The sequence below is a fragment of the Siniperca chuatsi genome, linkage group LG5, assembly GCF_020085105.1.
Source record: "Siniperca chuatsi isolate FFG_IHB_CAS linkage group LG5, ASM2008510v1, whole genome shotgun sequence".
NCBI lineage: Eukaryota > Metazoa > Chordata > Actinopteri > Centrarchiformes > Sinipercidae > Siniperca > Siniperca chuatsi.
The window spans coordinates 9,342,365-9,358,071 of record NC_058046.1 but is presented as its reverse complement, the minus strand read 5'-3'; the positions used below and the strand labels follow the sequence as shown (position 1 = coordinate 9,358,071).

The 15,707-nt window shown below is 38.0% G+C and overlaps 1 protein-coding gene across 2 annotated transcripts in view; it reads left to right on the top strand.

The window, feature by feature from the left end:
- The window catches only part of sema4c (sema domain, immunoglobulin domain (Ig), transmembrane domain (TM) and short cytoplasmic domain, (semaphorin) 4C), a 94,001-nt gene that overhangs the window by 56,361 nt on the left and 21,933 nt on the right, over positions 1 to 15,707 (top strand). For both annotated transcript variants that reach the window (XM_044196318.1, XM_044196317.1), the window contains 2 exons: positions 8,478 to 8,632; positions 13,672 to 13,734. In XM_044196318.1, coding sequence (XP_044052253.1) covers positions 8,478 to 8,632; positions 13,672 to 13,734 — 218 coding nt within the window. The remainder of the gene's footprint in view (positions 1 to 8,477; positions 8,633 to 13,671; positions 13,735 to 15,707) is intronic.

The following is a 15,707-nucleotide window of genomic DNA, read 5'->3' as shown; positions in this document are numbered from 1 at the left end:
TTATCCCATTAACCATATTTGTATATAGTTTATATTACTGTTGTACCATCAGAGTGAGCAGTTTTTTGTCCTTGTTGCTGCATCCCAAGAAGCAAAACACATTCAATATATGAGAGTTGAATGCTGAACCACTTTCTTTTATTGCAAGAATTTAACAAATTCCCATTATGCTGTTCTTGATAATGTTTTGCCGCGTGATACTACAACTGTCTGAAAATTCACCCTTGCGGTGCACTCAAGGACACCCTGACATCCAACACTCAAACTTTAGTCTGCCAAACATCGGATGCACAAAGACATACAAGTAAAAATAAAAACAAAAAATCAATGAGAGAAGGAATTGGTAGTTTTTGGCAGTAGCTCCCCACTCTGCCCGTAGCTTCCTGTCATGAACCAAATAGGAAGAAGTTCTTCCAAATAGTCCTGCTCACAATTGTATATCCACACAACAACTACATGCCTTTGACAGTGGTGGAATGTAACAAGCACATTTACTTTTAATGTACTTTTAAGGTACTTGTACTTGTACTACCATGTATTTACTTCAAAGTTAGACCTAAAAAATGGGGGTAAACCCATTTTTTTTCTTAAACTTTTCTTTTTTAAGTCCCCAACATCTCTTCATTTAAATGTCTGTGTTGTTATCAACAATACTGTATAATCCATCCACACACATAGAGATCCAAATGCCTGTCATACTCTCTTTGTCTGTTTTTATTACCCTCTTCTATCACAGTCTCACACCCATTTAAAGACAAACACACACACAGTCAGTGAAGGGGTCTTGTAGTGCAGTAACTCTGATCACCTCTGTTTCCAATGATACTGACCTCAGTCAGGCCCTCTGAGTTGTTTGTCTTTTGTATTCTCCCTTTCTACTATGGCTTTCTATTTTTTCCCTTTTGTTTGTATTTCTCCCGTCATCTGTTGGACTCATTACGCCTCCCCCAGTCTCTGCCCTCCATTTTTTATTTGCACTCTTTTATTTATATTCTCCCTTTTCTTCTGTTCCCTACAAACTGTTGTCTCCAAGCATCAAAGGCCTTGTAACTCAAACCACCTTTACACACACACACACACACTCATCAGGTCCTTAAAATGATGGAAAAGTCTGAAAACAACCCTAGTTTTACAGTTTTCAAATGCCTTACATAAAGTAAATAAAGGGCTGATTCTTTTCAGTATACAGTGGCGGGACAGGATTCTGTGTGCTGCATTACAGTATATTCAGTGCAATGTTAGTTGTACAATATGCTTCCTTAATGTTTTGGAGTTTGTGGATTTAAGTATGTTCTTGTTGTTTTGGCACTTTAGTTTTCTTTATATTCAGCTCTCCACAGCTGTAAAAACATCTAAAAAGTCAGATTTCTATTAAACTTACACATGCTGTTTACATCAATTTGAACTCACACACTGTCTTTCAAAAAACATACACACATAAATAGGGATGAACCACAGGTGTGGACAGTCTTGTGTCAGTTATAGAGAAACATACACACACACAGCAGGCAGCCTCAGGGCTGCCACAGTGTGGTGGCAGATGGTAAGTGCATCTGCCCATATCGCCTCTTAATGATCACTTCAAACAAGCCACTCGGAGCAAAACTTTCCCTCTGTTGGTGGAGAGACGTTCAAGTCACTGAGCAGGTACCCTGGAGATCTATGCAGGACTCTGCGTTTGTGTGTATGTGTGTGTGTGTGTGTGTGTGTGTGTGTGTTTTGTTTGTGCAAATGCAATGTGTCTTTTAGCTTACACATAAACTTTGTATATTCTGTGTGTTTATGTGTTCAGACGTGCACTGATTTGTGTATATAGCCACCACGTACCTCGACACAAGTGTGAGCTTGTGTGTGTGTGTGTGTGTGTGTGTGTGTGTGTGTGTGTGTGTGTGTGTGTGTGTGTGTGTGTAACTTAGTAAAAGTGTGTCAGCTCTGGAGTTTTTTTGCCCGGCTGTGTGGAACACAGCAGATGTGCTCAGTTCTCCCCTGAGGATGTCGCCTCTCTCTCTCTCTCTCTCTCTCTCTCTCTTCACTCACTCTCATCAAGCGCCCTCATCCGTACATGCCCTCCAATGTTTATACACCGCTGCTCTTCAGATAATAAGCTGACTTCAGTACTTATCCCCCTTCCTTCCTTTGGTTCCTTATTCCCTCTTCTCATCTATCTCGCTCCTTCCATCCCTCTGTACCTCTCACAACATGTCGCCTCTCAGGTTTTTTTAACCATAACATAACCAGATTTGACTGACCATGTTTTTTTATAATGTGTGCTGCGTGATTACAGTTTAACACACATGCACACGCGGACGCTGGTTAGCAGCAGGGTTTAAGTGGGGGTTTTTATTGTGCCATGATGGTCAAAATGCTGTTGTAAAGGCTTTTAGACTTTTCTGGTGTCAATAGTTCAAACTTGGAACATTGTGTATCTTTATGCATGAAAGTGGTCAAATTTCAAGTAGATAAATACCCGTGTATAATAGTAGCTTTTGCCCTCATTGCAAAATCCCTGAATCTGGGATCTCAAACTCAAATTACATGGGGGCCATGGATCTGGCCCCCCAGGCTGTAAAATAATAATGCCCAAAATTCTTCTTTTTCCTGATTCTGGCATCACCTTTGGTCTAAAACTGTCAGTTCATTGACGTTTTGCACTCAGTTGAAAGCAATGATGGTTTTCTTTAAAAAAAATAATATATATATATATATATTAAATAAAAGATAATTTTTATTCTCCTTTTAATGCAACCTTGCTAGAAAATTATATGATTACTCTAGAATAAAAGGCCATGGAAAAATATTAATTGGAAAAATTAACGATGAATTCTAAACATGTAGGGGGCCTTATAAAATTGTCTCGCCTGACAATGAATGAATGAACTGGAGCTTGACAGTTCATTCTTGACCTTGGAAACAGTAGTTGACACAGTATTTTACACTCAAGGTCCACTTACTAGTTTCTTCTGGAGCTTTCGACCATATGACACAGTCTTCATCAGCAGATGACCACTGTAGATGTTCTAACTTTCCATTATGTCTGTCTCAATAACATTGTATATTTGGAGAAAAAATGTTTTTTTTTATCTACAAAGGGAGGGAGAAGATCAAACAAACTATTTACATATTTACAAGCTATAGGAACGCTCTAATCCAGAGATCCGGAGAAAAAGAGTGAGAGAGAAGCTCAAACCTGCCTGCCCCACACGCCACACCTACTGACTCTCTGTACAATAAGTCGATAACGTAATTATCGCAACAGTACTACTTTCAATTATTCCAAGCTCTTTCAGAACTTTAACATTCATGTTGAAAGCTTGTTTTTCTTGATTTTGGCACCACATTCGGTGTAAAATGGTCAGTGTGTTTGATGTGATTGCACTCAGTTGAAAGCAATGTTGGTTTTCTGTAAAACAAGCCTCACTTTTCTAACCTTCCTTTCTTTTGTCTCTCTCTCACACACACACACACACACACAGCCTGCTCCATGTATATAAGTCTATTTAGTCCCAACTAGGCCACAACGTCACATGAGCAGTTAGTCACACCATAAATCACACCAGTTCCTGCTGTTCCCTTCCTGGATTTCAGCTGCTATTTTCAGTTAGGAAAACGGCAGAAGAAGTGGAAAGATTCATGCTGTAGAAAACAAAAAAAGAAATATTCTTAGTCAATTTATGAGATCGCATTACGCGCAGCGCGGGCTGTCGTCGCCTCGCGTTTTGCACGCATTCTATCAGCCCAGATAAAGTGAGTGAGAGGAGGAGAGGGAGAACAAGGTGACACTACAAGCAACAAGAGTATGGATAATGAAAACTAAACACCATCCTTTCTCTCTTTCCTCCTGTCTCTGTCTTGCTTTCTCATCTGCTCTGCACCACTAGTTTGTCTGTATGCTAGTCAGGGGATTTGAACAGTGTGTGTGTATTTGGGAATGTGTATGTATGTGTGTGTGTGAGCGAGAGAGAGAGAGAGAGTGAAACAGCAAAACAGTGGGTGCATCTTTTTAAATTTTGATGAAAAAAGTCAGCTCTGGTTTTTCAACAAGCCCTGCAGATGGGACCATGGAGAGAACATTTTGTGATTTTCTTATAATCTTTTTGAGATTGTTTGTGTCGGTCTGTGAGCAGCAAAATGAGAAACAACCCAAAAATATGGGCAATCCTTAAACAAAGTAGACAGTCAGAGATAAATCACATCGATTCAGCTATTTGATCAATAACTGGGTTTACAAGGAGGCTAATATTGCGTTAATACTCAGAGCGATAGCCTAATCAGAGTAAAAGGCCTCATTTAGGCCTTGTATTAAAATGCGATCTGCATCTGGATGTGCAGCCCAGATAATGAACAATCTAATCACACCTGCAGATTTACACCCATTATTAGTGTGCATTTATAAGCAATCTTAAGCTCTGCATTCTGTCCACGTTGTCACTTGGATCTCATTTCCCATTTACTATAATGCTTCTGGGTCCAACTCTAAATCTCTGTATTGTTGTGTATTGGTGCTGTGTTTGGCCTAGATTAAGCTGCTCTTTTCCATTGAGGGAGTCTCCTTAATGCTGCAGTGCTTAATTTTGTCTTTATACTAAACAATATTTAGTCTAAAAGCTGCTAAATTGAGGCAAAACACAATTGAGGTTGTTTTCCAATACAAGATTCTTTCTTTCTTTATTTTTTTGTGCATATTATAAAATTGAACAAAAGAGAAAAGTGTACAATAACATAAGAAAAATGCACAGGCGGGATGGAAAAAAAAACAATAAGGGCTTGTAAAAGGAAGCCACCTAACATTAAGATGAGAAACAGCTAGGCTATGCTTGCCACAATTTCACAACAGACGTACATTTTTTTTTAAATATCTAAAAGAAAAAAGAGAATACAAATTCCAAACAGGAAATACTAGAGAGAAAAAGCAAAAACAAGGATTACAGTGACAAATATTTGCACTGATATCATACACTGTATCATACCACTTTTACATAGTAGTGAACTCCATCAAGAGAAATTGTTTAAGATCTTGTTTAAGACAGTATTTAACTATCAATATTAGTGTAATAACAGTGGATCTGAGATCTAGTTACAAAGAAGAGATATGAAGGGATAAATCATAGAGTAATATAGATCCAGAATATTTTTTCTTGATAAGATGTCTTACTCTCCGTAAAATACCAATCTTTTTTGCAACTTTGTTTGACAAGAGATGTGTTTTTTCCAGTTAAGCTGATCATCAATAATTACACCTAAGATCTTAACATGGGATACATATTCAAGCACATTAGTTCATAGATTATATAAGCACTCTTTTTAACATTAAGGGATAACTTATTCCATTTGAACCAGATATCCATCCTAGCTAAAACATTGTTCATACAGGTTATCAACCTATGTTCTTCTTTGTCTGTAAGAAAAATATAGGTATCATCGGCCGATCAGCCGATTTTCTCAGATTGAAAATTACCAGTCGTAATGGAATTTCTATTGTTCCATCTGTACCGGAGCAGGGGGGGTGCGGCGGCCCCGGGCGCATGGTTCTCTCCAGTTACAAAGGAGCCCACCCTGGGCGCAATCTGCATGACTGTCTTGATTGCGGCAAAGTCCGACTCAAACCACGTCTGTGTGGGAGACGAACCCCCACCACTGCCAAGGGATTCTCGTCTCACCAGCGGGGGCACTGTGGCCTGATTGTATTGTCGTTGATTCCACCCCCTTAGTACCCCCTCAACAGGACCCAGTCTTAAGTTTTAAAAGCTTGCAGCCTGTTTGCTGTATTTCTGTTTCCCACGCAGTTTTTCGTAACATTAAACGTGTAAAAAAGTCCAGGTCAGAGTGTTTCTGAAATCAGTTCAAAATCAAGAGGTGATGTGACATCATCATTACCAATGTCAATCTCTCTCTATCAATCAATTCAATTCTGTTCAAAGAGGCTTTATTGACATGAAAGTTTCAAGAACAATGTTGCCAAAGCATCAAAATATAATTTGTCCAAATATTTGGACAGCACACAATAACAATATTATGACGCAACCAACAGAATCCAGGGTCTAGCCAACTTCCAATGCTGGAAATGTGTCCACAGCTGAGACAGAACAGAATCATTCATTATCTGCAACAATATGGAAAGGGCTTTTCCCAACATCAGTATTTTGTATCGTACTTACAAAACTCTACCAGTCACCAGTGCAAATCTGGGACGCAGTTTCAGCCGCCTGAAGTTAATTAAAAACAACCTATGACAGGCTCTCAAACCTCACCTTACTATCCATAGAGAGGGAAACTGTCATGTCAAGAACAAGGTGGCTGAAATGGTTGCGAGGATGAAGGAGAGGAGGATGGTTGCCATAATATCAAGTCACATTACTAGTTCGGAAATACGTTTGAGTTTGGAGTGTTCAAACATTTTTGGGATAGTGGACATTGGACATTTCATATAGGCTACAATGGATTCCATGTCATTTTTGCTGGATTGGATTCAAACTGACAGTTGCTGGATGAAAACATCATTGATAGGCTAAGTTGTTTCATATTCATTAGCCGATTTGTTAGGACATGTCTCGGCTTGTCATAGATGCTGGCTATCTGTCCATTTTCAAAAACAGCGTTGTTTGTTGCTGCTTGTGTTTCAGACTGCTGTGTCCGCTTGGTCATTGTAGTAACAGCATGCCACACATTGCTTGTACAATTGTAGGTTATATGGCTGTGTGGCTGTATGGGCATCCAACATCACTGAATGTCAAACTATGTATTCATTTGCCTTCTGTCCTTGGTTGCCTGCCCGCTAGTTTAGTCTGCATTACTTTTTTATCCTTAATTTTCCTGAGGTTTGAGCAAATTACTGGTAAAATCCATGTCACCGACCATCGTTCTGAAATAGCCTATCAGCGGTTGTGCTGTTGATAAATCCATGGAGCTGAAATAGCACATCTCACTGTAATCCGCATTTCTCTCTGTTCCGCCCTTCCATCTCCGTAAGTGTCCCCTTGAATCTGTGTTGCATCTCCATACAGCCTTTAGGCCGTATAAGAGCCCACTACAGGTCCTCTCCCCTTCTGCAATGAGCCATCGGCTCTGCGCTTGTGTACAAGTGTCAATAACAAACTCACTTTTAAAACTCACATTAAAGCATTGGCTGACTGAAGCTGTTGAAGGTTAGTTTCTTTTATAGATAAACAGATAGAGATGGTTGCACATCTGTACAACCTGCAGGTTCACAATCAGTCCTATATTATGGTGATATCATCTGTATTCATCAATATAACTGGTGGCTATAATGGCACACGCCACCACATTCTTCATCAAAACAAGGGCTGGTAGGGCAAGAGCATGACTGCTTCTTGTTTATTTGCACAGCTTTTCTAAATAGAAGACCACCTTATCTCACTTCTGACATGCAGATCTGGAACTTATCAGCCTTGCCCTGAGGACTGGCTTCTGCTCCAGGTTCTTAAAGTAAATACAGAGCTTGGGAAGCTTTCAGTGCAGCCTTCCATCCTGCAGGAATAATTCACAACAGATCCTGAAGCTAGATACTGTGGGTAGTTTCTGCAAACTCATTAGGACCTGATGAGTTATAATCGTGACAGCTTTTAGTAGTTTTAAGTATAGTTGCATTTATGCTGTGTTGATATTTTGTTATTTTCACTGCCTTTGTTAATTTGAAGTTTTTATCTTTAAATGGAGGACTCTCAGTGTGTAGTGGATTATTGCTAATGCACTGTGGTACTTTACTCTGGGAGTTGAGGACACAGCAGAGGTGTAAATGGGGTCAAATTGAATCTTGTAGTCACTTAAATGGAATGAGAGGGCAGTTGGTCTACTCTCTGCTGAACTGGAGAACACTATGCTAATAGCCATTTCGCTAGCAAAAACGTTAATGTTTAAACCTGCATTAATTGTTTTTTGGCAACTTGGGGGCAGTGCAACAAGCTGTAAACACAACATTGTCAAATTATCACTTTTATATGACGAGTGTGTTAACTTACCTATTTACACATCCAACAGACACTGAGAAACATTAGCATTCCTTGTGAGTTTCTGACCACCTGGCAAATGTAAGTCTCCATCAATTCCTGAATTCCTATGTTGACCAGCTACAGGTATCTGCTAACTTTGTCTTTCAGCCGTGTGGACCTGTACAGTGGGTTTATCTGAGCTTTTTCACTGAAAACAGCTGCCTGCTGCGTCTTGAAACAATGCTGATGAGAGCACTGAGTGAACCAAAACATTAAAGGAGCTGTAAACAACAGCATGTACCATGCACAGTACAAGCAGAATGGATGGCATTAAGCTATAGGTGGTGGAGTGGGCGAGGCTTGATGGTGTGAATAAACTGAGACATCAACAAATTTCAACAAGGGAAGTGTGAAATGTTCTTCTCAGGTTTTATTCTGTCATCTGTCAAGAGACCAGTTGAAAGGAAAGGTGCTATTTTGCAGCTATGTATTATCAGTAATGTAACGATTAATCTGTGTGTCTTTATCCAGATGTGTTGGACAGCATGGCAAGGTTCAGCATTCAGGGAGTGTTCAACTACAGCATGCTGACTCTGTCCGACCACGAGAGGGTTTTGTACGTCGGAGCACGGGAGGCATTGTTTGCCCTGGACCCCAACGATATTAGCAGACAGCTACGGCCACAGGTAACACACACATGAACACACACACACACACACACACACACACACTTTAAAGGCTTTATTTTCCGCCCCTTAAAGGGATTGAAATTTACAAAGGTTCAATATGGAAAAGAAAGGATTTCAAGAAAAACAATTATATTCACAACACTGCCTAACTGCCGCTGAAAACACCCACACATTCTGAAAGGCTTTTGTAGAAATGCAAGAAATTAAATGATAACACACAAGATTTAATATCACAGAGCTTCATGATGGACTGTTATCAGAATAAAAAGCATCATCTCCTCCACACGGCCTGGTTACTGAGCACTGCAGCGATAAACACACATTGCAAATACTTAATTTAAATAAACCAAATTCAATTATGATATTAACTGCGATATAATTATTATAGAAAAACTTTAAATATTACTGAGGTTCAGCTTGGATAAGCACGAAAGGAAAGACAACATGAAGCTTAATCTCTGCTGCTGCCACACTTCTTTGCTGCCTGTTAACTTACAGACTGACCTTATTTTATTCTTTTTTGGGCTCATTTATGGACTAAAGGACATTTAATTAAGAACACGCACACAAAAGAAAATTCTGGCAGATAATCAAAGAACCTAATAAAAGTCGACTGAGTCATACTAGTTGTTGGGTTTTTTATTGGTCTGGCCTGTACTTCTTTTATTAAATCTTCAGGCTTTTTAGAAGCTAATAATGTACAACTGTCAAGCCATTTAACATATTCTCAAAATGTACAAAAGTGTCCTCTTGAATGGTACATATAATATAATAAAATGTATTAATTGCCACTGTTAGTTTAGAGCCCTCCATTATGTCAGCATTTCCAAAGCACAAAACAGCATAGCTTTTGGTTTGACCCACATGTATTTTTTTAGTTTAATACATTTTTTGAGAGGGTAAACCAAAAGCCACAAACCAAAGTGTTAAAGCATTTTTTTTCAACTGTAGAAAACCATGTATATGGAGCCCTGAAACTGACAAAATGTAGTAAAATGTTATCATACAAGTCAAATACTAAATACATCAGAATAATATTGTTAGTTAAATGAAAATGGAATGTGAAAAGAAATGTAGCCTACTTATTTCCGTTGTGGCCCTTGATGAAGACAAGAGATGCACACTTGAAGGTCAAGATAATGTTATGAAGATAGAAGCATGGTTTCTGTGAACTTCCAAGTAGCTAGCTAACTTAGTTAACGTTAGCTTGCCATCTAAAATGCTTCAGCTACCGTTATGAGAGTTTATATAGTAATGCTACAGCAATGCGCAGTACAGCATATGGATGATTAATATTACGTGTACTGGCTGGTGTAGTTTTATAATGAAAGTTAGCTTCAGTTAGGTAGCTAGCTGAAAAGGCCGGTGCTTAGTGTGTTTAGCAATCACTACTTCTCTGCACAAAAATAAAATGCTTTTTTGCTTTTTTATCAACTGACTGGAGGTTAAAGGAAAAATACAAAGCTTTATTTCTTACACTCCATTTTCAGTATTTAACTATCAATATTAGTTATATTAGTCTATTATTATGTGTAGTGTTTTAGACTTTTCTGATAACCTTTTACTGATTTTTTTTGTTTGTTTGTTTGTTTGTTTTAGGCTCCATACATGAAATCTTTCAACTAGGTTAAACCATAAAAAGCACCAAAACATGCTACAAAAACATAAAAAGGTTTTACATATTTTGGACTTAGTTCAGATGTTTTCTGACATTTGGCAAAGTTATTACTTTATTTGGAAGTTATTTATCTAATCTGTTGCTAAAAGCCTCCATCAGTAATAGTGTGAGTAAGCTGCCAAATATTAGATCATAATATGTATGGCTATTTGCTCCAATATTTCGCTTCTATCAGCACAAACATATCCACTGTGAATGTGTGGGAGTATGCAGGCACTCTCACTTGCACATACACTTGCACAGGCTTTGGCCCTGTTTCTCTGAGTTTATGATGCACTTATTCAATCATGTTTTTTATTGTCCTTGTTTTAATTTGTGTATCTTGTTTTTCTGTGAAGCACTGTGGGGCGAACCTGTTTGTTGAAAAAGCTCTATAAATACTCTTGTCCTAACCTAATACACACACAGTTACACATACAGAGATGCTAAAGCCTCAGAGACTCAATCTGGTTTTGCTTTGCTCCCTCAATAATTGGTCCATATTGCAATCAATACAATTACAGCAGTCCAATGAAGGTGTATGGAGCAGCCTGCAGCGGTTTGGGGATTGTTATCTGATTTACCGCCATAATGAGCAGTTATTAGATGCACACACACACACACACACACACACACACACACAACACAGGCACAGGCTGTTTGAGTGAGGGTTATGAGTCTTACAGTAATGATAATACCACCTGTTGTCAGCCCCCAGTGTGCAATGTAGAGGGAAGGAGCCAACACAGAAAAATGACTGTGCAAGGACAAGGGAATAGTCCATCCCCTCTGTCACCATCTGCCCATCACTCTCTCACCCCTCCTCCACCTTCCTTCCTTTAACTGCCACTCTTTTCTTTGCTGCTGTCTTACTCGCTGTCTTTCTTCATTATCTTCATGTCTGTCTTTATTCCCTGGATATTTTCTAGCGATGTTTTTATGAGGATTTTGACTTTTTTTGAGACACGCAGCTCCCATTCATGTCTGAAGTGCTTTCCAACTACATTATTTAGTTATGTTCTTTCCCATGATGATTGTGGATTATTTAATTTATTCATTTTGTTCAGTCATCCCGTGTGGTAACTCAGACACCACTGATACAATTTTGAATACATTTGCAACAGTAATGCACAGTTTCACCTAGCTCCAGCATTTTATGTACAAAATGTTGCAAATATTGTTCAAATGACATGAAATTTGGTTCACATATTTACCTATCTTTGCTGTACAAATTTGTTTTTAGGACCATCAGTGTACACTATATTACAATTTCAACCAGCACTTTGAGGTATTTGAGAACCAGTGTTCAATTTAAGGTATTTTTTATTCATTTGCTTATGGATAAAAACATAGACTGCATTATTTGCATGTGAGATATTTGCATGAGATAAAACATCAGACATTACGTGAAACCAAAATAAATGTTTCCACTCCATTTTCAAAATTTAAGACCTTTTCACTGACTATGTAAGATACTTATTAAACAAACTTACTTTCTACAATCTATTTGTCACACAAATACTCTAAAATGTATACAAACACACTAATGTGAAGAGAGTTGAAATATTTGCCTAAGAGCTGTTGCTTATTATTATTGCCATGTATTAATGTGAGGTAGAGGACATTTCTTTTGGCAGATGTTTCTTTATAGGCTGTTAATCATTAACAATGAAAGCTACTGTACTACTACTTGTCAACTCACTACTGTCTGACATTTTTTGTTAATTACCTGATCTGTGGAGCAAATGAAGAGTGAATTTCTTGGATTAGATAATAAAGTAGACTAGCAACTAATGAGAATCCCCCGGGAACAAATTAAAAGTAACAATAAAGTGCTGGCGTTGCTATGCTTCATTTTAACTTGTCTTTCTTTAGTTAAAACCACAGATCCTACAGGTAATATTTCACAGCCACTGATCCTAATGATTAATTCGGTTATTAAATCTTAACCATTATAACTCCATCATTTCTACAGTGACCAAAGGAATAGGAGAATAAATGTGGGTATTCAGTGGACCGTGGTAGGGAGGGGTAAGGTGAATCATTTTCTTGTGACTTGCCAGTGGAATATTATTATTAAATATGAACTGTACTGAACTAGAGAAATCGAACTAAAAAGAGGTGTTGTATCTGGAAACATTTTTATGTAATACATGTTTTTATTTAATTTTTTTCCCTTTCAAGGCCATTAAAAGCCGGTATTATCATAATATATAAAAGTCAGTATTATAAGTCTAGTTTTTAAAGCGCAGTCTATCTACCAGTACAGTATATGGCAATAACCCATTGTTTGATTGCTGTTGGTTTAAATCCAGTCAAGTAAATCAGAGTTTCATTCTAAATTTGCTGCAGCTCTCTGCATGTAATGACCAGAGTAATTATTTCTAATGGTGTGGAAACCGCTTAGTGAACACAGTTCATATTTTGGACCTCTGTCCACGGAGCAAAGTTCAGCCATGTGTTGCACAGTCATTAAAAAAAGCAGCTACTGTAAATAATACTAAATAGCAAAGGCCATTGGTTAAAGAAAGTACAGACAAAGTGTGGAAGAATGTGCACTTTCCTTTTTTATTTGCTTCCTCCCTACATGTTTCAGCAGAATTTTACCTTTTGGAGGACAAAAGCTTGTCACTAGAGAAGTACAAGGGCATGATGGTACACTATTCTTGCCAGGCTGTCTTTGATCCTTTAAACAATGGTATAATTATTAGGGAATTTTAATGCAGTAAGGGCCTCACAGTTTCCTACCTACCACTAATAGTGTGTGATAGGGCCAATTCAGAAGCTGCCAGGGACTGAACTTGGGTCTCTGCAGTGGGGCATTTTCCCTGCACCACCTGGGCTGCTCAGTCTGTGGACTATTTTAACATACTTAAGCTTTAGTTAGTTTAGTATTTAGTTAGTAACTCTGTAGTTCAGGGTGAACTAGGATAACTTTGTACTCCAATCTTTCAGAAACAACTTAGTACCAATTTGGTAGGGTTCATTGTGGGCCTGTTATAGTGCATCTATAAAAAAAATTCCATTTTTCAATACCAAAATGTACTTGTAAAATGTGCTATTTTTGTGAGTCATTGGTTGTTGCTATAGTTACAACAGCTAGTGGCCAAGAGTGCAGAGTGTAGAGGCCGAGTTTATCAAAATGGCAACAAGGAAAGTGTGAAATTTTTTGACATGATGTGTCTCTAAGTGCACCCTGTTGGAAAGAAATGAGGTGATGTCATTTACACATCTATTTACAGTGCATTTTTTTATGGTCACTGCCAACTAATGAAAAAAAAAATTTGCGAGATGTAATACTTATGGGCCAAAGGCAGACAACAACATTCCTGGAAACGACGTGTTACCCTCATCACATCTGTCGCTTATTTTTCTCCAGATTGACTGGCCGGCTCCGCAGGATAAGAAGAGAGAGTGTGTTGCCAAGGGGAAGAACAACCAGGTAACATGGATTTTAGCTGACAGCGTGTCAGTGTTGCTGGGGTTACCTGCCATGCTCAAGGGCACCATGGGAGTAATTTTTCAGACAGCGGTTTATGAGAGCAACATTATTCACTTCACTTTGCTCAATTACATTTTGTCAAGTCAGTCTGGGGTTTCAAACTGGAAACCTTCCAGTCATTACATTAGCACACAGTGAAGTGCATCTCCCAGACACTGTTAGGATCAGCAACTTTTAAGGTGGTTTGATTCAGCAAGTGTTCAGCTCCAGAAAGAATGTAATATTTGATAAAGACTGACACTGAGGCTTTATCAGTTCAGTAATACTAAATCTGGCACAATACAATAAAAAAAAAAATGAAATTGAATGGAATATTTATTAGCCATAACATATTATATAACAAATACAAACACTATTGCTAATACATAATTACCTTACATAAACACATCATTGATTAGGAACCTCTTTCTCTACTCTAGTGTGGAATGTGACGGTGATGACAGGACTCCATGAAGTCATGTGCACCCGCCAAGAGTTTTTGTATGGATTAAACATTAAAAATTAGTGAGGTTTCAGAGGTGCTGGTAGGTTGACAGGCTAGCTGTTTCCCAATGTTTCCAATCTTTATGCTAAGCTAATGTAACTGGTAGCCGGCGGTAGCTTCATATTTAACAGACTGACATGAGAGTAGTATCAATCTTCTTATCTAAATCTCCGCAAGAAACTTTTTTTTTAATATATACATTTGCTTCTTATAATGATGTACAGATGACATATCACAGTCAGAGAACCATCCTTCAGTCAGATAAAACATTTTTAACAAATCTCATAATGATGTTCTACTTTTTCCAAATCTTTTATGATGATTTTTAACAGAGGAGTAACTCTTTGTAATTCAGCATTAACTCCTACAATGCCCATAGCTTATCATCCTCCAGTTGTTAGCATCAGTGGTGGTACATTTGTAAACAAATAGAGTGAATTGGCCCCCAGCTCCACACTTTAGCCTCAGCAAGGGCTTCCCACTGCTTAGGCTGCATAATCTACATTTGTAAGAGGTCTCATTTAATATGTTGTAGAAAGACACAGATCTTTTGGAAATTGAGTTAAAACTTCTCTCATTGCACAATATTAACTTTTAAAGTGGTTTTAAACCTATCGGGAAATACGTAAATGGAGTGCAGTAGTAGCAGTAACACTACTTTAACTAAAATTGACTCAAAAATAAATACAAAAATACATGTTGAGAAATTTGCATAACTGGAGAGTTAAAAAATACTCAAGTGTTTTCAAATAGTTATTAAAACTTAATGTGTATTTAAAATTTACCTTCTGAAAACTGATGTTTTTTCTGTTTTGGGTGTGGCTCTTAAAATACAGTATGATGGCCTGTGATGTATAGAACATTTACTCAAAAATACTAGTAAAAGTTATTTTATTCTACACAACTACTTCAGTCTAGTGACTTAAATAGCTGTGAATGCTTACGTACTGTATGGTTATATATCTAACAGGAAATGACTGACTACACAAGACTAACCATATGATGTTTACAGTGCCCGTCGTTGTATTAAACGATTAGTCTTTTTATGTAATGTTGTAGTTGTGGGCTTGAAAGAGGCTCGTCTGCCAGACACATTTCATCCTGATTATCCTCACTGATTGTAGGAGCTGTAAAAATGAATTTAAAACAATCCTATTGCTCGTATTACAGCCGTGAGATACAGATTTTTTTTTGCTGCTGCAATGGCAACATCGACTGGATGCATTCCTCTAGCATTATGTGTGAGCATCTGCTTCCAATTCCATTCAAATAGCTTTATTGTTCATCACAGTGCAGACATTAAAGGCCACTTCCCATAAAACACTGAATATATTATACTGTTAATTACAAACATATCCGTTGAATGGAAACAATCTGTCCCTTTTTTGTTCAGTTTAAAGGTTACTGAGATAATGTGGTTGCATCACTA